Source organism: Mobula birostris, chromosome 8, assembly GCF_030028105.1.
Source record: "Mobula birostris isolate sMobBir1 chromosome 8, sMobBir1.hap1, whole genome shotgun sequence".
Taxonomy (NCBI): Eukaryota; Metazoa; Chordata; class Chondrichthyes; order Myliobatiformes; family Myliobatidae; genus Mobula; species Mobula birostris.
The window spans coordinates 142,803,576-142,828,356 of NC_092377.1; the positions used below are offsets into that span (position 1 = coordinate 142,803,576).

Genomic DNA, 24,781 nt, shown 5'->3' on the forward strand with positions numbered 1-24,781 from the left:
GGGGCCCCACTCGTGGGATAGCAGAGGATCTGACGTACTGCAAGCGAACTGGCTTGTTTAAGGATCATTATCTGGCGTTAATTAATTTGGAAAAAGAGAAATGCGGCTGCCGACTGAGAACACATGTCCTGATGTGAAAGTCGGTAAAGTCAACAAATGGGCAAACCAACTGAATGCACTTATGATAGAAAGAACTCTGATTCTAGAATACTTCCGATCATGACTGTAGCCATTTTTTTTTCAGCTCACAGATTTCCAAAATTATTGTCCGGGCATGATGAATGTTCGGGAAGACTGGAGATGCAGTTTGGTAAAACCTGGGAAACGGTGTGTGACCTGCACTGGGACATGGAAGATGCCAATGTGGTGTGTCATCAGCTTCAATGCGGAGTCGCTGTCTCTGTGCTCGGTGGAGCCCATTTTGGAGCGGGTAATGGATCTATACAGAGCAGAGTACTTAACTGTCGGGGTAACGAATCAAGCGTTCTGGACTGTCCATTTTCTTCAAGGAATCATGGTTGCAACCATACGAATGATGTCAGTCTAATCTGTTCTGGTGAGTACCAGGTTTCAGGACAAATCAGAATTAAATATTGATGGCACTTGTAAATCAAAAGTCAGTTAACTATCGTTCTTCTTATTAAGGACGTTCATTGTGATATTGATGTGGTAATAATCTGTAGATTGGGGATTGCGGGTGAACGTGAAGAATTTCCCATTGTTCAACATTAATGATTGAGTTCCATGTGGAGTCTTGAAGGAGAAATTTAACAATGCCGATATTTAGAAACTTCGTTGTGATGAAGCAGGTTTCACCCATCAGAGCCCGACTCATAAATTATGATAGCTTACAATAATGGAAGTTGGTACATTAGCAAATTATATGAGCATCAGGACAACAAATTCTATAATCATTGGGAATTTGCCTGAAAAAAAAAGAAAGGAAACAAGCATGGGTGCATGACTGAGAGATTTGGGCGACATACACAAATCAGTAGAAATAATAGATGATATTATTATCAGTAAAATTTATAGAAATGAGTGAATGTAAATACGTAAAATAAAAAAAAACGAAAAAAAAAGTATATTCTGGGTTTATAGGTTTATGGAAAACAATATCAATCCTGCAACACTATCATAAATGACAAACAAACCACAGAGAATCAGCATAAGAGAATTGTAGGATGTTAACCAATGCTTGTACATCAGAAATTGTAATGCACTAGACGAGAAACAAATGGCGAACATCTTTAGAGAACATTATTCTATTTATGTCAGAGAGTATATAATGACAAAATGAAGTAAACAAAATAACAGTTGGAAGATCACTACTGACCGAAAAGTTTGATAAACCGCCGACAACAGCTGTAAAATAGGCTTAATGCTGAAGTATTCATCAGACTTCGTAATGCTTCCAGAGAAAGTGATCTAAAAAGTAACCTCGTTGCCTTTCTTCAGTGCTGGTGCCAGCGAATACATGTATATTCATTTTGTATGCCAATGAATGCATTGATTTTTGAATAACGTTGGATAACTTTGGCCGTCTTTGGGAACCACACAAGAGAACATTGAGGGAGAAAAGGATAGCCTTGGTTTGGGAAAAAAAAAATCAACCATCTACCCACTCTAGTGTAGAGGATTTATCACGTCGAGACATACTGTGGCATTGCAATCGGAATTTGGTGCTGCAGACGTTAGCATAATGCCGTCTACAATGATGAAACATTTCGCTTAGAAAACGAAATAAGTGACATAGTCAATACGCGAACAAGAGATGGCCTCTTAATTCTCTGTAGATTAAGTCCAGGGCGGGACACTTTGCTGATTTCATTGCAAAACATTCGAAACACCTGAAACGGGCATGCGAATCGAAGAAACGAGTTGGCAGACAAGGGAATACACGTGGACATACACCATAGAAAAAAATCAAGACTATACAGAAGTCCTGCAAACACAAATCACCTGCAAATTAATTTGCAATAAAGTGGCGACAGTAAAAAACAAAATCTGAATACGTGCTGTGTCTACTAAAATAGATCAAAACTCAAACCACGTACAGTATGTATTTTCTCCTTTTAGTATGGAATATGATCGCTTAATATCCGAAACCTATATTCAAAGTTGATCGACGTAAGGGAAGTAGTTGGAAAATAACGGTGTGTGGATAGTTTTATCATTGCCAATTTTTCATTAAAGAGGCTGTGAGAAAGCTTTCTGTGCTAGGATAAATTAATAAACAGAGGTCATTAGATAAATCGATCAATGAATCAATCGGACAACCAATAAATACATTCCAACAGGAAAAAAATGCAATTATCATTGGAAATTTTAATGAACATCCAAATATATTACAACAAAACAGAATAATCCCATATTCTCCGGAAAAAAGATAATGAGAGAAATGTGTTCTTTATACATTTAAGAAGTATCAGCAGCATTTCTGTTACCTACAAGTATGCACATGTAATTTAGCTTAGTTTTGTTTGAAAAGGACCATTTGATAATGCTGGGAGCCGTTCAATATATTAATTAATATATTCAGTTAATATGCTCATCATATTAACAATTAATCTATAGGATTCTTGAAGTAAATTCTATTGAAACTTTCCCCTTCATAGCAATATGATATATTTCCTTCGCTTCTTGATAGACCAGAAACTGATAACATAGAAACATAGAAAATAGGTGCAGGAGTAGGCCATTCGGCCCTTCGAGCCTGCACCGCCATTTATTATGATCATGGCTGATCATCCAACTCAGAACCCCGCCCCAGCCTTCCCTCCATACCCCCTGAACCCCGTAGCCACAAGGGCCATATCTAACTCCCTCTTAAATATAGCCAATGAACTGGCCTCAACTGTTTGCTGTGGCAGAGAATTCCACAGATTCACCACTCTCTGTGTGAAGAAGCTTTTTTCTAATCTCGGTCCTAAAAAGCTTCCCCTCTATCCTCAAACTGTGACCCCTCGTTCTGGACTTCCCCAACATCGGGAACAATCTTCCTGCATCTAGCCTGTCCATTCCCTTTAGGATCTTATACGTTTCAATCAGATCCCCCCTCAATCTTCTAAATTCCAACGAGTACAAGCCCAGTTCATCCATTCTTTCTTCATATGAAAGTCCTGCCATCCCAGGAATCAATCTGGTGAACCTTCTTTGTACTCCCTCTATGGCAAGGATGTCTTTCCTCAGATTAGGGGACCAAAACTGCACACAATATTCCAGGTGTGGTCTCACCAAGGCCTTGTACAACTGCAGTAGTACCTCCCTGCTCCTGTACTCGAATCCTCTCGCTATAAATGCCAGCATACCATTCGCCTTTTTCACCGCCTGCTGTACCTGCATGCCCACTTTCAATGACTGGTTTATAATGACATCCAGGTCTCGTTGCACCTTCCCTTTTCCTAATCGGCCACCATTCAGATAATAATCTGTTTTCCTATTTTTGCCACCAAAGTGGATAACTTCACATTTATCCACATTAAATTGCATCTGCCATGAATTTGCCCACTCACCCAACCTATCCAAGTCACCCTGCATCCTCTTAGCATCCTCCTCACAGCTAACACTGCCACCCAGCTTCGTGTCATCCGCAAACTTGGAGATGCTGCATATTCATCCATCGGTTGTGTTATATCTTGCTACTTGGTTTTGTTTTGTACTAGCTCCATTTTACCTTTCCGTAAGCTTTCAAAATTGAACTCCGCTCATTGTTCTAATTGATGTTATATTTGATAAGACCAAAATAATATGAGCAGAAATAGGCCATTGATTCCATCGAGTTTGCACTGACATTCCAATCAGGCCTGATACTGGGCACACTCAAATACATATACCTTGCCCTCTCGCCATAATCTTGGAGGTCATGACCTATCAAGAAACTAACAATTTTTCGCTTTAAATATAAATAAAGCTGTGGCTTCCACCGTTTTCTGTGGCAGAGCATTCCACAGATTCACTGCTCCCTGACTTAAAAAAAAAACTTCTCCTTACCTCTGTCCTAAACGGTCAACTTTCAATTTTGAGTCTGTGCCCTTTCGGGCTGGACACTCCCGCCGGAGGAAGCGTTCTCTTCGTGACCACCTTAACGAGTCCTTTCAATAGTCGGTAAATTTGAATGAAAGCACCGTCCCCGCCCCCCCCACCCCCCAGCTCCACGGCATTCTTCTAAATTCTGGGAAAAAGCTCCTCATATATTAACCACTTTGTTCCCGGAATCATCCTTGTTAAGCTCCTCTGGACTCTCTCCAGTGACAAGACGTCCTTTCTGAGATACGGGGCACAAACCTGTGACAATACTCCAAGTGTGGCCTGACCAGCGTCCTATAGCAGACTCTTTGTTTTACCCTTGAAATAAATGCCAACATTGCATTTGCCTTCTTTACCACAGACTCAACCTGTAAATTAACCTTCTTAGGGTCTTCCTCGAGGACCCCTAAGCCGCTTTGCACCGCTGCACTTCTACACTTCTGTTCCTTTTCCTTTTCCCCAAAATGCAAGATCAAACATTTCCCAGCACTGTTTTCCATCTGCCACTTTTTGTACATTCTTCCAATTTGTCGAAGTCCATCTGCAATTACATTGTTTCCTCAGCGCTACTTACCACTCCACCTATCTTCGTATCAACTTCAATTTTTGCCACAAAGCCATCAATTCTATTAACTGAATGATTGACAATCAACGTAAAAAATGGCAATCCCGATACTGACCCTTGATGAACACCACTAGTCACCGGCAGCCAACCAGAAAAGGCATCCTTTATTCCCACTCGCTCCCTTCTGCCTGTGAGACAGTCTTGTATCTGTGCCAGTCTCTTCCTTGCATGCCATTGGATGTGATTGTCTTAAGCAGCCTCATATGTGGCACTTAAAAACTGCCTTCTGAATATTCAAGTAAAAGACATACAGTGGCTCTCCTTTATCCACTATGCTCGATACTTCCTCGAAGAAATCTAACATATCTGTCAGGGAAAATTTCCCTTCACAGAAACACGCTGACTTTGGCATATTTTATTATTAGTCTCCAGGTACCACGAAAATCTGGTCTTAATAATGGATACCAACACTTTCCCACCACTGAGGTTAGGCTAACTGGCCGATAATGTCCATTTTTTTTATATTCATCTCTACTTAAAGAGTGGAGTGACATACACAGATTTCCAGTCCTCCGGAATTATGCTATCTATTTAGAACCCTCTGTCAGAACACACACAAGATGCTGAAGGAGCACAGAAGGCCATCCATCATCTACGGAAAAGAAGTGCAGTCGACGTTTTGGGCCGAAGCCCTTTGGCAGGACTGGAGAAAAGAAGACAAGGAGTTGAAAGTTGTAAAAGGGGGTGAAGGAAGAGAGAGAAACAATGTGATAGGTGAACCTGGGAGGGAGAGGGATGAAGTATAGATCTGGGAAGTTGAATGGTGAAGGAGGCACAGGATCTGGAAAATGGAGAATCTGACTGGAGATGACAAATGTCTATGGAGGAAATAAAAGGAAGAAAGAGCAACAGCGGGAGGCGATGCACAGGAAAGGAGGTATGGTGAGAGAGGGAAAAGGGGAATGAAAATGCTGAATTATTGGTGGCCATTTCTGAAAGTTCGAGAAATCGATGTTCATGCCATCAGGTTGGAAGCTTCCCAGATGGAATATGAATTGTTGTTCCTCTAAACTCACATGGCAAAAGTAGAGGCGCCCATGGAATCCTATATGATAATGGGAATGAGAAGTGGAATTAAAATGGCAGATCGGGCTTCTTCTGGCGGATGTAGCAAAGCTGCTCAAAGAAGCCGCCTCATAATCTACGTCGGATCGCACCGATAAACAGGGGGCATCATTTGGAGCAACAGGCAGTGTCTATTCTCAACAGAGTAACAGGTGAAATGTTGCCTCACCTAGGAGAACTGCTTTACCCTGAATGGTGTTGAGGAAGGAGGTGTAGGGGAAGGGCTAGCAGTTGTTCCGCTTGCAAAAAATAAGTGCCAGGTGGGAAGTGAGTGGTGTGGGTCAATAGAAAAGGGATTCGTATTCGAGCGATCCTTGTAGAAAGCAGAAAGTGTGGGGGAGGGGTAGAGTGGACGGACAAATATGCTTGCTGGTGGGATCTCGTTGGGGATGGCAGAAGTTCCGGAAAATTATGTACTGGACTCGGAGCTATTGGGATGGTAGGTGAAGACAAGAAGAACCCGCTCCCTAGTAGGGTGGCGGGAGGATAGATTATGAGCAGATTTCCGTGCAATGGAAGAGCCGTAGTTGAGGTGGAGGAAGAGGAGCCCATTTCTAGAAAAAAAAATGAGGACATCTCCATAATTCTAGAATTAAAATACTAATCCCAAGAGTAGATGCGGTAGAGACAGTGGAATTGAGAGAAGGGGATGGTGTTTTGACAAGTAACAGGGTTGGAAGGGGTATAGTCGAGGCAGCTGTCAAAGTCCGTCGGTTTATAATAGACATCAGTAGATGCGCTACCTCGAGAGAGAGAGAGAGAGAGAGAGAGAGGGAGGGAGGGAGAGTAAAATCGAGAAAGGAAATGGAGGAGTTGGAAGTGGAACACGTAATTTCGAGGGCAGGGTGGAAGTTGGAATTTTGATGAAGTCGACGAGCTCTGCATGTGTGCAGGAAGGAACACAAATGCAGTCGTCAATGTAGCATAGGAAAAGTGGGGGACCGGGACAAGTGCAGCCTTGTAGCATAAACTGTTGAACGTAGCCGACAACAAGGCAGGCATAGCTGGGACACATGGGAGTGCCCACCGCTCCATCCTTTGTATGAAGGAAGTGGGAGGCGACAAAGGAGAATTATTAAGTGTGAGGACAAGTTTCGCCAGACGGAGGAGAGTGGTGGTCAAGTGGAACTGGTTGGGCTTCGTGCGCAGAAGGAAATGTAGATCTTTGAGGCCTTCCTGGTAGGGTATAGAGGTGTATAGGGACTGGAAAATACGAGTGAAAAGAAGATGATGCAGGACAGGGAATTTAAATTCATTAAAAAGTTTGAGAGCGTGTGAAGTATCATGGATATCGACAGGAAGGGACTGAACTTGGGGTATAAACAGAGTCGAAATATGCAGATATGGGGCAGAAACAGGCTGAGCAAATATGAGTTCAGCTGGGCAGGAACAAGCTCTTTCAGAACTTTGGCATGGAGTCCATCTAGTCCAGGTGACTTATGTACTTGAAGACCTTTCAGTTTGTCTCATACATTTGCCTTTGAAAGAGCAATGCAATTCAATCCTGCTCCCTGATATTCACGGACCTTTGGCACACTGCTAGTGTATTCCACAGTGAAGACTGCTGCAAAGTAACCTTTAAGTCCATCTGCATTTCATTGTCCACCATTACCATCTCACCGGCATAATTTATCAGTGGTCCAAAATTAACTCTCACCTCCCATTTGCTCTGCATATAACTGAATAAAATAGTATACCACTTTATATTATTAGATAGTTTGCCCTCATATTTCACCTTTTTCCCTTCTTATGGGTTATATGACCTTCTGTTGGATTTCCTATGGCCTTTTGTTGGATCTTAAAAACTTCCCAATCATCCAACTTCCCACTCACTTTTGCTACATTAAATCCCATTTCCTTGGCTTTAATGCAGTCCTTAGCTTCCCTTGTCAGCCACGCTTGGATACCACTGCCATTTGGGAACTTCCTTTGTGGGACATAGCCATCCTGCGCCTTATGAATTATTTCCAGAAACTTGTCTACTCTGCCGTCATCCCTGCCAGTAACTCTCTCCAATCTATTTGGGTAAGCTCCTCTCTTATGTATCTGTAATTCCCTTTATTACATTGCGATACTGATACATGTGAGCTGTGGTTCTCCCGCTCAAATTGCAGTATGCATTCAGTCATATTATGATCACCACGTCCTTAGGGTTAATTTACCATAAGCTCCCCAATAAAATGGGGATTATTGCACAACACCGAATCTAAGATCGCCTTTCCCTCAGTAGGCCCAAACACAATCTGCTCAAAATAACCATCTCGTAGGGATTCAACAAACTCCCTTTCTTGTGATCTGACACCAACCTAATTTTCCCAATCCCATTTCATACTGAAGTTCCCAATTACAATTGTGGCATTGCACTTATTACATACCTATTCCTGCTGCATTTGAAATCTCAACCCCACATCCTTGTAACTATTCTGAGGCCTATATATGATTCCATAATGTCTGTCTTTTACCCTTGCATTTTCTAAAAATCCACCCACGTGGATTCAACATTATTTGACCCTATGTCACATCTTTCTTACAATGTAATTACATCTACTTGCAAAGCCACTTATGCATTCCTACCTGTCTTTTTGATATAAAGTATATCGTTGGATATTAAGCTTCCAACTTCAACCTTCTTTCATCTACAGATCAGTGATACCCACGCCATACCAACAAATCTCTAATTGTGTCAGAATTTCATCCAGCTTACTCCAAACACTGCTTGCGTTTATATACAGCACATTCAGTCCTTCATTCTTCACCCTTTTTGAATTTTGCATATGTGGTACAATTTAACTCTTTGACTGATAAATCAGTTGATGATCTGTAAGCATATGTCTACCACTTGGGAAGAGGCTTGGGGAGAATACAGTGCATTTAATACTTAGACTATTTGCAATGGCCCACAGAGGAGCTTGCTGGCATCACAGAATGAAGGAAGCACAATATAATATTACAGCAATATGGATCGAACAGGCTTCTAACAAATGAACAAAATGCAGAACATCTGATTCACTCTGGGATTGTCGCAGTTATTCCTAAGAAGCAACTTCACATACACCATCAACAAAAATTGCTTCAGAAAGGGAACCAAAGCAGGTGATTCTTGGGAAATACATGAACATTGAAGTTCACTTTTAAAATTTAAAGTAAATAAGACTCCACCTCAAAAACTGAAGACATTATCACTATTGAAGAAAAAATTACCCAATGATAGAGCATGACCCTGCATGGAAAAAATCCCCACAAACTGACCCAATTAGATGTCGAAAGCCTGGCTCAGAGTTCGAGACCTATTTCCAGGAACAGAAGGGTTTCTTGTGGCAAGACAGGATCAGGTGTTTATAAAAAAACAACAACAGAAAACATAATAATTGACCAACAGATATAACATGGCAAATGTAGAAAGTGCCTGGAAAAAAAAACAGGTATGATCTAACACATGACAGGATCCTGTAGCTATTTAACACAGACTGATTACTTACACAGTCACAATCAAGTAGCAAATATCGTTTATCAAAATCTTGCTTCAAAATTCATTTTATTAATACAATCACACCTTAGTACATATTCCATCCTGATCTAGTTTTAGAGTCAGAATACCACGAAGTACATTATGACCAATCAGCTGTTACCGCTAGGACAATCCATAATATCCTTCTGGATATAATAATACAGGATAAACAAACAAAAATATTTAAGGTATAACCATTCCAAACACAGTTTTTTTTTTTTTTTAAGTAAAATACCAGAAATACGCTGAAGTACAAGAGGCAATTGAATATCTTTGGAACATGAGGAAAGTATAGATTGTCCTGATAGTAATATCTGCAACTGGTGTCATCCCAAAGACACTGCACAATAGAATTCAACAATTAAGGTTACAGAAGAATGTGTATGTAAATATTCAGAAAGCCACATGCCCATTGGAATTGTCCAGAAGTTCCCAACAATTGACAAATGGACCTGTTTGATTAAGCTGGTACCTCAAGCTTACCATATTCAGCTGAGAAAAATAAGTATAATTCTTATTAATAATATTGTAGCAATGCAGGACCAGGTTGCTACACAAAGTATTATCAAACATGCATGCATGATAAAACACCAACAAATTCAAGACGATAAACGAAGAAAATGACCTGAGAAACCAGAGGTATTACAAAATGTAACAGGATTCTGCAGCAGTTTAACTCAATCTGATTACTTATACAGGCACAATCAAGTGGCAAAAAACATTCACCTTTTGAGAAAAAATGAATTATAATACATACGAACTTAACACTTCAAAGTACAAGGAGAAAGATGAATAACAGACATAAAAATACAGAACAGTCAGCTAACACTTCTGAGAATATATATGCATCAAGGAAACACGATTCAGGACGTCAAGCTAGCATATGCGATTCAAATAAAACTGACACACCACTAAATTTCCAGAAGCGCAATTCTCAAATATCAGGAAATTACTACAATCGCAAATATAGTTTAGCAATTGAAGAGCTATACTATATTTAAACTTTTAATTAAACTTCATGTATTGGGAATAGATGATCCAGAGCCAACGAGGTGAAAATCATGGCTGCATTCAGTGCATTACCTTTCGTTCACTTATACTGCACGGTCACAGTTGGAAGGCGTTCCAGCCCTGCAGTTGGTCAAACATGAAGCACTTGCTTTGTTGTATTAGTTTCCCCTGCTTTGTTATTGGGAGTAATTAACTGTCTTCAATTATTACTAAAACAGGGAAGGATGGACCACGACTGGTTGGCGGGGAGAACAGATGCTCTGGCCGTGTGGAAGTCCAGCATGGAGACCAGTGGGGGACACTTTGTGATGAGTACTTCCGTCTGGAAGATGCAACCGTGGTCTGCGAACAGTTACAGTGCGGTGCAGTAAAAGCAACTCCCAAGAGTGCTTACTTTGGCGAAGGAAAAGGGCCGATGTGGAAGGACAACTACCGCTGTCAGGGAAACGAATCCCGATTAGCAGATTGCCCAGTCTCAGCCTGGGGTCAGATTAGCTGCTCACATGGTAATGACGCCAGTCTTATCTGCACTGGTAAGTCACAATGAATGTATGACTGAAACAAATTTTTATTTGGTCGTAGAGATATTCACAACGGTGAACTTTTAACCAATTTAACATATCTGTCGTTTAGTGGCGACCATGCATGACTGTGATTTGATTAAGATGATTGGCGTTTCCTTGTTTCCCAATGATAGTCCATGAGGTTATTTCCGTTGTATTACAAATAGACAAAACTTTAGAACAGAGTGATTTTTTTCGGATTATGTTTGAAAGGGTGATGACAGGTAATGCAAAAGGGACGACGCTTTTAAACAAGCTAAGTAAGAAGAAAATCCGATATTATTTCGTAGAACATAGAACAGTGCGGCACGGCACTCTCCCTTCGGCCCACGATATTTCCCGACTTCATTTAACCTACTCTAAAATTAGTACAATCGTTCCTTGCTGTACGAACGTACGTTTATTTTTCTATCATCCATGTGGCTATCTAAGAGTTTCTTAAATGTCCCTGAGTATCGGTCTCTATCAACACGGGTAGCCGGCCGTTCCACACACACGCACACGCCACTCTGTGTGTCAAGGATTTAACTCCCTCAGTCCCGCTATGCGTTTATCCAATTACATTAAAATTCGCCCTGCTTTTATTCGCTATTTCGTCCATTGTGAAAATTCTCTGTCTATCGGCACGACAGAACGCTCTTGCCATCCCGTACACATCTATCGATTCACATCTTATTCCGCTTCCTTTCAAAGAGAAAATTCGTGGCAAAGTTTTATCTGTGTGATTTTTCCTTACACCCCACCCCAACCTAACACAACACAGGGAGAAGTAGCAAATCGCTTCTGGGATGCTTGGCTTTGCTCTTAGGTAACAAAAAGTAAATAAACTTCCGAAAGACCCTCCCTCGTCAATAGAGAAGAGTCGGTAAATTCTTTGAATATCTAATACATTCGGAGTTTATCAGTGCATTCAAAGTTTAACCAGTCTGTCACATGTCTTCAGTATATTTTTCTGCCATAAACTACAGAAATAGTTCTTATAGCTCTAATTTTGACCGATGGCGTTTCTGATATCTCTCGCATTCTAAGTAAAATGTGGGAAATTCATGTATAAAACATACTTTCCATTTAATGGCTGAAAATGTGTAGAATCCTTTGGATTGTTGTTAACTTTTTTTTTTACCGTTTTTTTCGATATGGTAGATGAAAATTGGTCCTTCAGACTGAATGATGGGGGAAGCCGGTGCGATGGCCGAGTAGAGGTGTATGTTAATGGTACCTGGCGTAGAGTGCATGATAAATTTTGGACAATAAATGAAACAAATGTTGTCTGCAGACAACTGCATTGCGGCTTCGCGATATCTGCCTACAACTTCTCAAACTATAGAGAGAATGAACGGCCCGTGTTGGTGACCGAAGTTCAATGTGAAGGAAACGAGTCGCATCTCCGAAACTGCAAGAGCTCCGTGTCGAAAAGGTCCTCCTCTGACATCCCAGGCGTTGGAGTCCTGTGTTCAGGTAAAGGTTGTTAAAAGGTGGCCATGGAAATATCTCAACTGGTGTTTGCGATTAATAATAAATGGAGAAATGCATAGTCATTGCGTTATACAAATATGTATTTGGATAACTGGTCATGTTGGCAGTGACAATCAACTCCCCTTTTTCAGGGTTTCCAATTTGTACTACAACTACACCTCACTACACACCCACACAAATCCATCTGGAGCACCGCCGCGCAGGCTCTACAATTTATTTGGATATCAGAGGGTTTTTACAATACAGAACTTTGGGAGGTGAATAAAGTCCTAAGTCGAGATGAAAGCCACAACTTTCGGGCAAGAAAATGCAAAATTCGTACAGATTTGGCATTTAATCTGCTTCACTGTATTTGTGAGTATCAGCTTCCGATGCCGAGTGCACGATTTCGCACTTTCATTCACCACTGGACTGTGTGCCGAACGTGTGTGCCCTGCAGTGCGACAGAATGAGGGGAACTTGATTAATCCGTTACCATAGATTGAATCACCCATTGCTACGACATTTATCTGATCTTTCGCAGAGCTTTCAAGTGATATCTAATAATAGGAAACACACCTTGAAATTGAAATCGGATGTCAAGCATCTAAGTAAACACTGGAGTAATTCAGGGAATGAGAGCTTGCAAAGTGGTGGTGCGAGGAGCAAGATATTGTGAACTTTAGAGAACTGTTGATTAATCACAATTACGACTGCTGAAGTATCAAAGTCAGGAGAATGCATGTTGGAGCTCGCTGGAATATGTCAAAATATGACTTTTTTAAAAAATACTGAAGCATGGTAAATCTCTGATGAGTTGTCAATACTAGGTAGTCGGCCACATTTCAGACTGATGCAGGGGAAATGCTGAGTGAAGAAATTGCACAACTGGAAGGGAAGGAAAAGAAAACTCAGATATTGAAGTCAGACAAGTAAATAAAGCAAATGCGTTTCAAAATCAGATGATCCGAGTTAGGAGCAGCATAATGCAGTGCTACTGAGGCACTGGATCATTTGCGATCTGTTATATAATGGATGAGATAATCAGATAAAGGGGCAAATGCGATGCTAAGCGTTATCACACTTTATCCATTAATTGTTGGTGGATCTGACGGCTAAGTACATCAGCGAGTTTAGGTTATCTGTGTCCGTGCGCACTGATGTTTTCAAATGAACTTTTTTGTTAGTGCATCAGTGTATATCACAGGCGATGTGGGAACAAATTCGCATTGTCGTATTAATCCTGAATCAAAATGAGTTTTTTTTGATAAATTCTGAAGGTTTGTCTAGACTGTAGTCTTACTGTAGTGCAGGACAGGTCATTGGCGACTTGCATGCAGATGAAATTGTTGTTATTAAAAAAAAGTATAGTTGGGTGCATAAATATGTTGAATATAAAAGTGTATTATAAGGGAATGTGAACTATGTACAAATGGCAAATTGACAGGGAAAATCAGCTGCAATTGTCTTGCCAAATGCAGTCTATTTTTCTTTCTCATACCTGCTTAAACGACGTTGGTATATCCCTGCAACAGCAGTTTTATTCCAGTGCAGTACGCAGGGTGTGACAGGTACAGAAAGAACAAGACAAAATAAAATACAATTGAAAACATACAACCTCATTTTATACCAGCAGCTGATGCCTATCTGGCTTGATCAGTCAGTCCAGGCTTCACACTGAATGCAGCTGTCCTATTGATATTTCCCTTGAATTCATATATAGTGTGTCACCCATTGAGGACGTGAAATGAAAACTGCCGATTGAACAATGAAATTGAAAACAGCACTTATGCTCAACTGGGGTAAAGATATGTTCAATTATTAACAGTTAATTTTGCTCCTTTGTTTGAAAACGGCTATGAGAAAAAGCCAGCAAATTTTAGACCGTTCGGTCTGTCTACATTATTGAAAGGTGTTCCAAGGGACCAGATATATAAATCATTGAATAGACCTGGCCTGTTTAGTAGTCAACATCTCTGTCTGCGGGGCAGGTCTTGTGTAACCAAAGTGAGAGGTTACCAGGAAAGTTGATGAGAGCAAGACAGTGAATATGCGCAATAGGGACTTTAGCAAGGCAATTGATAAAATTTGCATGTGAATTCATCAAGGTAGTTGATTCTCTCGACATTTGGGGTGATGTAGTAAATTGGATGTGTCATTATGTTCGAGAGAGAAGGCAGAAAATGACAATAGGTTGTTGTCTCTCTGACTGGAGGCCTGCGGTTAGTGTTGCGCCACAGGAATCAGGGGTGGAACCGCTGTTGCTTGCCGTATATAAATCAACAATCTGAATAATAATGTAGTAATTCGATTTGCAAATTTACGGTTTGAGGATCAGCGGATATTGAAGGAAGCCATCGAAACTTACAGAAGAATTTAGAGCAGCTGGAAAAAAATGGACAACAATGACAGATGGAATTTATTGCAGAATGGTTTGAAGGGCTAAGCGTTTGTAGGAAAACCAGGGTAGGACTAGCATAGTGAACGCGGGACGACGAGGAGTGCCTTAGAACGAGTCATCTGGGAATACAGATCCGGAATTTCTTGAAAGTGGTGTCAGAGTCACATAGGGTCATAAAATTGATTTGGGCACTGTGCCTTTCATAAATGATTTTGGCCGTTGCAATGTTATATTAACATCGGATAAAAAGGATTGGAAGATTGAAAGTAGATTTATTTTCAATGTATCTATGGAGTCTACCACTCCTCGAGTCTTTCTACCACAGCCACGATATTTCAGACAGAATAATACCCTTGCAGGTTTCCTGTAATATGGATCGCTGATCACTGTTTTTGGATAAACCACCCTGAGTTCCATATCATCCTCATCGTCTACATCTGGATTAAATGCTTTCGCACAAACTGTAAACTCAGACAAGGGGTGGGAACCGAAGTGAAGAGGCAGAGGATGAGGCAGCTGGTGCACAAATAGTGACAGCATGTAGTGAGTTTATGAGAATGGATAGGCAGGTGACAGAGTAAAGAAATATTCATCTAGGTGGTTCGAGATGATTCAATTTTAACGCAAGGCGGACGAACGTAGAGCATGGATCAATATGTGGAACTATGATGTTGTGGACATGAGAGAAACTTGGATGTTCCAGGTGCAGAAATGGCTGCTGAGTGTGCCAGGTTTTAGATGTTTTTTTTTTAGAAAAAGACAGGGAGGGGGGCAAAATAGTTAGGAGAGAGGTACTACTAATCAAGGATAGTAGCACGACTGCAGAAAAGGAGAAATCTTGGAGAGATTGCCCAATGAGTCATTGTGAGTGGTAGACAGAAACAGGAGGGGTTAATAACTCTACTGGGTGTTTATTTTTTTTATACAGCTCCCCCCAGTATTAACAGAAACATCGAGGAGCAGATAGAGAGGTAGTTAATGGAATGGTACAGTAATAATAGGGTTGTTGCGAATGGTGATTTTATCTCTCCTGATATTGACTAGCACCTCCTGAGCACAAGGGGTTTAGACAGGATGGAGTTTGTTAGCTGTGTTCAGGAAGGTTTTCTGACGAACTATATAGATAATCCACTGGAGGAGAGGATGTTCCTGATCCGGTACTGGGAAATCAACATGGTTAAATGTCCGATCTCTCGGTGGGAGACTATTTTGGAGGTAGTGTTCACAGCTCGATTTCCTTTACCGTGATGCTAGAGAAGCATAGGAATAGACAACTTGGGAAAACATTTAATTGGGGAAGGAGGAAGTATGATGCTCTTAGGCAGGAACTTGGTAAGATAAATTGGGAAGAGACGTTCTCAAGGAAATGCACGGAAGACGTGGAACAAATGTTCAGGGAAATTTTTCATGGCTTTCTGCATTGTTATGTTCCATTGAGGCACGAAAAGGATGATAAGGTAACAAGAAAACAACTATGGTCTACAAAGGATGTAGAAAATGTAGTTAAGAAAAAAAAAAAAAGAAGAGCTTACGAAAGTTTCAAGAAGTTTGTCATGCTCCGGTCCGTGAAGCCGTATTCCGGTTCATGGTACGGTCCATCGTTCCTTATTCCAGTTTTTCCGGTTTTCCCAGTTTCTGTTGAGGCAGCTATTTCTCGTTTGGGCAGACTTCATAAATAGCTTCAGGATTCAGCCTTTCGCTGTTGGACTGTTCCCCTCTGTTCCCTTCCTTCTGTATCCCTGACATTTGCCACGGCAAGTTACCTCGGGATTCACCACGGCAAGTTACTCGGCAGTTACCACGGCAAGTTACCTCGGCATTTAGCTCGGCGGTTACCACGGCAAGTCCCATCGGCGGTTACCACGGCAAGTCCCCTCGGCGGTTCCAACAGCAAGTCCCCTCGGCTGTTAACCGGGCAAGTCCCCTCGGCGGCCACCCCGGCCCGGCGTCCTGAAAAGGGTCCGGCCCCGCGTCCAGGAAGGGGTCCGGCCCCGCGTCCTGGACAGTGTCCGGCCCCGCGTCCTGGACAGTGTCCGGTCCCGCGTCCTGGAAAGAGTCCCGCCCCGCGTCCTGGAATGGGTCCCGCCCCGCGTCCTGGAAAGGGTCCGGCCCCGCGTCCTGGAAGGATTGCGGTGTCTCCTAGCCCCAAGAAGGAGTCCCGGCCCCGAGCCCCAAGAAGGATTCCCGGCTCCGAGCCCCGCCAAGTACTCGATAGCCAGCTAAACCCAGTCCAATTACAGAGCCCAGCCAAGTATCCAAGAGCCCAGACCAACGGCCGAACCTACGCAGGTATCCAGAAGCCGAGCCAAGACCTGTCAAAAGGCTAAGCCCTGCTAAGTAACCAAGAGCCAAGCCAAGCCAAGCTGGGTCCTGAAGCCACGTACCGTCCAGGAGTACCTCGTCCAGTCCAAGAGTCAAGAGCCGAGCCCGCTGAGTCCGGAGTTCCACGCCCAGCCCAGTGCTGGAGTACCTTGTCCTGTGCTGGGAATTTCTCGTCCCGTCCTGGAGTCCTTTGTCACGGCCAAGAACCTCTCCTCGTCCAAGCCTCGTCCAGTCCATGTCATGGCTTCGTATTCCCTGTACTATTTTTGTGTCTCGTCTGTTCCTAGTCCATAGTCCTCGTCTGGATCCGGATTCCAAGCCCGAGTCAAGACCCATGTTCCGGGTTCCTGTCCAGTCTCTGGTTCGGAGTTCAACTCCTGGTTCCAAGTTTCAAGTTCCTTGCCCAGGTCCTACGCTCCCAGTCAAGTCCTAGCCCAGTCCCGGTGACCTTGTCTCGTCCAGTGGCTGTGTCCATGTCGAGCATCGTTTCCTCCCGACTTCGCTTGCCTTCTTCACACTCCTAGTCCGTTTCATAGTACTTCAGTGCCTGTGTCTTGCATTTGGGTCCCACACCAGCGCCCCCTTAAGACAAAATTAAGGACTGTTAGAACTGTAAAAAATTGCAAGGTGCCAAGAAGAAGCTCAAGAATGAAATTAGGAGAGCTAGAAGCGGGGATGAGAAGCCCTTTCCGAGCAGATTTAAGGGAAACCCCCATGTGTTCCACAAGTATGTGAAAAACAAGGGGATGAGCCGTGTAAAAATAGGACCAATCAAAAGCGATAGTGAAACATGTACACAGAGCCGGACGAGGTAGTGTCGGTAGTTAATGAATACTTTGCTTCAGTATTCACGATTTAAAAGGACCTTCGCAAATATGGAGATGACTTGCAGCGGAGGGAAATGCTTGATTTTATGGATATTAAGAAAGACGTTATCCCGGGGCATTTGGAATGTTCCAAGATAGATAAGTCACACAGTACTCAAGGTGTTGTATCTAAATGTGCATACTATAAGAAATAAGCTGGATGATCTTGTTGCAATACCACAGATTTCCAGGTATGATGTTGTGGCCATCACTGGATCGTGGATGATTATATTTCGGAAGAATCATAGTCATAGTCATAGTCATACTTTATTGATTCCAGGGGGAAATTGGTTTTCGTTACAGTTGCACCATAAATAATAAATAGTAATATTTATAAATAGTAATAAATGTCCAATGTTACACGTTATGTCGAAAAAGTAGAAAGGTAGGCAGAGAGGTTCGTGTGGCTCTACTGGTAAAGAATGGCGACAAATAAGTAGAAAGACATAGGATTGGACGGTATTAAATCCTTGTGGGTTGAGTTGAAAAAGTGCAAGGGTAAAGGGGATGGCAGTTATATACAGTTGTCCCAATAGTAGCTGGGAGGTGGACCATGGGTTACAACAGGGAATAGGAAAGGCCAGTTAAAAGGGCAATACGTTGTAGTCATAGCAGATTTTAACATACAATTCGATTGGGAAAATCAGATTGGTAATAGATCTCAGGAGAGTGAGTTTGTTGAATGCTTAAGAGATAGCTTTTTTTAGAGCAGTTTCTCATTGAGCCTACTAGGGGATCAGCTATACTGTATTGGGTATTATGTAATGAACCAGAGGCGATTAGAAAGCTAAATGTAAAAGAACTCTTTGGAACCAGAGATCACAATATGATTACTTCAGCTTCAAATTTGTTAAGGAGAAAGTAAAGTCCGAAGTAGCAGTATTTCTGTAGAGTAAGGGAAATTACAGTGGTATGAGAGAGTACTTGGCCAAAGTAAACTGTAAGCAGCTGCTGGCAGAGATGTCAGCAGAGCGGCAATGGTATGCGTTTCTGGGGAAAATGAGAAGGTGCAGGACACATGCATTCCAAAAGTGAAGAAATATTCATATGAAATAGTACAACCATGGCTAACAAGGGAAGTCAAAGCTATTGTAAAAGCAAAACAAATGCCATACAACAAAGCACAAATTACTGGGAAGATAGAGGATTGAGAAGCATTTAAAAACCTGCAAAGAGCAACTAAAAAACCATGAGAAGGGAATAGAGGAAATGTGAAACCAAGCTCGCAAATAATACCAAAGTGGATAGTAAACGGTTTTTCAAGTATGTTGAAAATAAAATAAATGAGAATGGATATAAGACCGCAGAAAATGAGGCAGAGGTAATAATAGCGGGGGACAAGGTGATGGCTAATGACCCAAATGAGTATTTTGCATCAGTCTTCATGGTGCAGGACACTGGCAGTATACGTGACGTTGTAATGTGTGAAGGAAGAGAAGTGGGTGTAGTTACTATTACAAGACAGAAGGTGTTGTAAAAGCCGAAATACGCAGAAGTACATAAGTCACCCGGAGCAGATGAACTGCATCCAAGTGTTCTGAAAGCGGTAGCGTTAGGTATTGTGGTGGCATTAGAAATAATCTTTCAGAAATCATTGGTCTCTGGCATGGTGCCAGAGGACTGGAAAACTGCAAATGTCACTCCACACTTTAACAAAGGAGGAAGGCAGCAGAAAGGAAATTATAGACCAGTTAGCCTGACCTCAGTGTTTGGGAAGATGTTAGAGACAATTGTTACGGATAAGGTGATGTAGTACTTGGTGACAGATGATAAGATATTACAAAGGTGAATGGTTTACTTCAGGGACAATACTATCTGAGGAACCTGTTGGAATTCTTTCAGGAGATTGCAAGTAGGATAGATAAAGGTGATGCAGTGGACGTTCTTTATTTGGACTTTCAGAAGGCCTTTGGCAATGTGCCACAGATGAGGCTTCTTACCAAGTTAAGAACCCCATAGTATTACAGGAAATTTAATAAGATGGTTTGAGCATTGGCTGATTGATAGGAGGCAGCGAATGGGAATAGCAGGATCCTTTTCTGTTTGGTTGCCAGTGACTAGTAGTGTTCTGCAGGAGTCGGTGTTGGGACCACTTATTTTTATGCTGTATATAAATAATTTAGATGAGGGAATAGATCGCTCGGTTGCCAAGTTTGCAGATGATGCAAATATTGGTGGAGGGGCAGGTAGTGGTGGGGAACCAGATAGGATGCAGGAGGACTTAGGCAATTAACGAGAATGAGCAAGAAAGTGGCAAATGAAATAAATGCTGGAAAATGCATAACCCAGCACATTGATAGTAAAACTCAATGTGTGGAATGTTTTCTAAATAGGCAGAAAATCCCGGAATCTGAGATGCAGAGGGACTTGGGAGACATTGCGCAGAACAGCCTGAAGGTAAACTTGCATTGGTGATAAGGAAGCCAAATTCCATGTTAGCACTCATTTCAAGCTGTCTAGAATACAAGAGCAAGGATGTTTGCTGAGGCTTCATAAGACACTGGTGAGGCCTAACCTTGAGTATTGTGAATAGTATTGGGCACTTCATCTTTCAAAAAACGTGCCGGCATTGTGGAGGGTCCAGAGGATGTTCACAATTATGATTTCAGGAATGAAAGATTTATCATACGAGGAGCGTTTGATGGCTTTCCGTCTGTACTCGCTTGAATTCAGAAGGATGAGGGGGGATCTCATTGAAACCTTTCGAATGTTGAAAGGCCAAGACAGAGTAGATGTGGAAAGAATCTTTCCCATGGTTGGAGAGTCTAGGAGAGGAGGGCACAGCCTTAGGATAGAGGGGCGGGGGAGGCATTCAAAACAGAGATATGGAGACGTTTCTTTAGCCAAAGGGTTGTGAATTTGTGGAATTTGTTGCCACATGCTGCTGTGGAGGCCAGGTCGCTCATTGCATTTCAGGCAGAGATTGATGGATTCATGATTGGACATGGAATCAACTGTTACGAGGAGAAGGCCAGGAACTAGGGTTGAGGAGGAGAAAACTATGATCACCCAGGATTCTGCTCTATGTCTTATAGTCTTATGCACCGAACGAGATAATACCTAGGCTACTTCGTGCAGCAGTGTTTGAGCCTCTGGCGATGATCATTGAATCATCAATAGGGACCGGAGAAGAACCAGATGATTGGAAGGTTACAAACGTTGTTCCCTTGTGTAATAAAGGTGGCAGAGATAACCCAGGAAATTATAGACAAGTGAGTCTTACGTCAGCGTAGGCAAGTTATTGGAGAAGATCCTGAGAGGCAAATTTATGAGCATTTGGAGAGACATAATCTGATTAAGGATAGTCAGCATAGCTTTGTCGAGGACAGGTCATGTCTTACGACGAACCTGATTGAAAGTGGATGTAACAATACAGACTGATGAAGGTCGAGAAATGGGTGTTGTGTATATGGATTTAGTGAGGCATTTGATAAGCTTCCCCATGTGAGACGCATTCAGAATGTAATGAGGCATGGGATCCAAGGGGATATTTATTTGTGGATCGAGAAAAGGCTTACCCAGAGAAGGCAAAGGGTGGTTGTAGATGGTTCGTTTTCTGCATGGAGGACAGTGCCAGTGGTGTTCCGCAGTAATCTGTTCTGGGACCCCTCCCCTTTGTGATTTTCATAAATGACCGAGTTGATGAATTAGAGGGGTGGGTTGGAAGGTTTGCTGACGACACACAAGTTGGGAGTGTTCTGGATAGTCTGGGAGGTTGTCAGAGGTTACAGTTTGACATAAATATGATGCATAACAGGGCTGAGAAATGACGGATAGACTTCAACCCAGATAAGCTTGAAGTGGTTCATTTTGGTTGGTCAAATTTGAAGACAGAATATAGTATTAATGGTAAGACTATTGGCAGTATGGAGGATCAGAGGTGGGACATTCAAAGCTGCTGCGCAAGTGGACAGTGTTGTTTAGACATCCTATGGTGTGCTGCCCTCAGCGACCGTGAGATTGAATTCAAAAGCCGTGAGGTAATGTTACAGATATGTAAGAACTTAGAGTACTGTGTTCAGTTCTCGTCACTTCATTATAGGAAGGATATTCATACTTTCGAGAGTGTGCAGCGGGAATTTACAAAAAATTTGCCTGGATTGGAGAGCTTGCCTTATGAGAATAAATTGAATGAAGGAGCCTTTTACCGTCCCTTGCCCTGAGCTCCATAGTGATGAAATGTTTTGAACGGCTTGTCAAGCCTCATATCACAGCCAGCCTCCCCTCATCATTGGATACCCTACAGTTTGCTTATCGTCCAAATCGCTGTACGGAGGACGCAATATCCACCACACTGCACGCAGTTCTCTCTCACTTGGACAACAAAGACACTTATGCCAGAATCCTGCACATTGATTTCAGTTCAGCGTTCAATACCATCATCCTGCAGAGACAAGTTGGAGAAACTGTCGCTGCTTGGCCTTAGCACAGCCATTTGTCGATAGATTCTGGATTTCTTGACAGAGAGACCACAGTCAGTCCGTTTTGGCAGGAACATCTCGGACTCCATCACACTGAGCACTGGATCCCCACAAGGCTGTGTGCTCAGCCCATTGCTGTTTACACTGTTAACAGATGACTGTGCAGCCAGATTCAAGGAGAACCTGATCATTAAATTTGCAGACTATCCCACAGTGGTGGGGCTCATCAGCAAAAATGATGAATCTATATACAAGAAAGAGGTCAAACACCTAGAGAGCTGGTGCAGGGATAACAACTTGATGCTTAATGTCACCAAAACCAAGGAGATGATCGTCGATTTCAGACGGTCTCAGCCTGAGCACAACCCCTCAGCATCAGCGGCTCCACAGTGAAGAGGGTGGAAAGCATCAAGTTCCTTGGGGTGCAGATCTCGGACAATCTCAGTTGGTCTAGGAACACCACTGGGATTGTGAAACGGATCCAGTAGAGATTGCACTTTCTGAGGAAGCTTAAACAAGCATCACTCTCCACTAACATCTTAACTACATTCTACAGAGGCGTGATTGAGAGTATGCTGACCTTTTGTATCACAACCTGGTACTCCAGCTGCAGTGCTGTCGACAAAAAAAAGCCTTGCAGAGGGTGGTTAGGGGAGCAGGGAAGGTTATTGGGGTCTCCCTACCTTCTGTCCAAGACCTCTTTCAGAGTTGATGCCTCCAGAAGACACGGTACATCATTAAAGACCCCTCACACCCTCTCCATGATCTGTTTGTTCTTCTGCCATCAGGCAAACGTTACAGGAGCATCAAAACTAAAACCACAAGGCTACTAAACAGCTTCTTCCCACAGGCAGTCAGACTGCTAAATAGCTGCTCCACCTGACTCTGCTTTGGACACTTTTAACTTGCACTGGACACTTATAACTGATTTAACTGACATGTGGCCGTTGTGCTTTACTATATATTGCTATGTTTATTATTTAGGGTTGGCATTTGTTGTATTATGATTGCACTTACCCTGAGAAACGCTGTCTCATTCTGCCCTGCAGAACTGATATATGGTTAGAATGACAATAAAGTTTTTTGAATCCTTTTGAATCCTTTTCTCCTTGGACCGACGGAGGATTTGAAATGACCTCATAGAGGCGTATGAGGTAATGAGATAATGAGAAGCGTTCATCGTGTGGATAGCCAGAGGCTTTTTCCCAGGGCTGAAATGGCGACATGAGGAGGTATAGTTTTACGGTGCTTGGAAGTAGGTAGAAGGGGGATGTCAGAGGTAATTTTTCACACAGACAGTGGTGGATGTGTGGAATGAACTCCCAGTGATACTGGTAGAGGCTGATATAATAGCGTCTTTTAAAAGACTCTTAGACAGGTACATGAAGCTTCACGAAATAGAGCGCTATGAGTTAAGAAATTCTTGGCAGTTTCCAGAGTCGGTTTCATGGTCGGCACAACATTGTGGGCCAAAGAGTTTGCAATGTCCTGTCGACTTTTATGTTTCCATGTATCTATTACACTCTTCTGTTCAATTTCTGAACAACCAGTTCTTCTAAGTCCGACTTACTCCTGGTTTCGGTGTCACCGTTATTGCCATTGGACTCGGTCTGCATAGCACAGGCATCGGCAACGCCGGGCTGCCGTTTCTCTGCCTGCCCCTCCTTCTCCGACAGTCGAATGAAGCACTGGATAACGCATTGGACCAGGTCTGCAGGCCGGTGCCCGAGCATTTCCACGCTGAAGACTGCAACCGGTCGTTGAGGCCGGTTAGGATCTCGATATTCATCCTAACTCATTAGCTAGGATGGTGATCAGGTGATCAGAATGTTGATGAGTTAAGACATTTATGAGTAATGATTTGCAGTATTATGTCTTTTTCTGCTCACCTGCTTACAGGAAACATATTAATAAGACTGTAAGAGTGCAGAGAAAATTTACAATAATGTTACCAGAACTTGAAGAGTTTTAGGGAAACGTTGAATACGTCAGAACTTCAGGGTCTGGAGCTCTGGACAATGGCAAGTGATTTTGTAAAACCAAACAAATTTACGACGATTATAGATAGCCTAAATGAAAGCAGTATGTTCACACTGAAATTGTGTGAGACTAAAACTATATGCAAGAGTTTAACGGTAAAACGGAGAAATATGTAAGTAGACACGGAGGGGTATCTTCGCAGAAGGGACTGACACTGTCAAAAGAACTGCCCATGGTTGATTGGGGTTTGATTTTAGCATTTAAGAGAAATTTGAATACATATGTGGATGGGAGGGGTATGGAGGGAAATAGTCCGAATACAATTCGATGTGACCTCAGAAAATAATAGTTAGGCTACTATTAGATGGGCCGAAGAGCCTTATTCTATGCTACGAATCTCCATGAGCCTTTGATTCCATAATAGATCGGACAGAGTATGCAAATTGCGTCAGAACTGAGAACGTAGACATCATTGTTCCTCGGGGAACAATAAGAAGCCCTCCATAAAAGAGTCAGATTTGTACAATTTACACTC

At 42.4% G+C, this 24,781-nt stretch overlaps 1 protein-coding gene across 1 annotated transcript in view; it reads left to right on the forward strand.

The window, feature by feature from the left end:
* Positions 1 to 16,611, forward strand: part of LOC140202079 (scavenger receptor cysteine-rich type 1 protein M130-like) — a 41,580-nt gene extending 24,969 nt beyond the window's left edge. The window contains exons 5-8 of the mRNA XM_072266940.1: positions 245 to 430; positions 10,457 to 10,771; positions 11,945 to 12,259; positions 16,337 to 16,611. Of these exons, the coding sequence (XP_072123041.1) occupies positions 245 to 430; positions 10,457 to 10,771; positions 11,945 to 12,259; positions 16,337 to 16,611 (1,091 nt within the window). The remainder of the gene's footprint in view (positions 1 to 244; positions 431 to 10,456; positions 10,772 to 11,944; positions 12,260 to 16,336) is intronic.
* Positions 16,612 to 24,781: the final 8,170 nt, after the last annotated feature.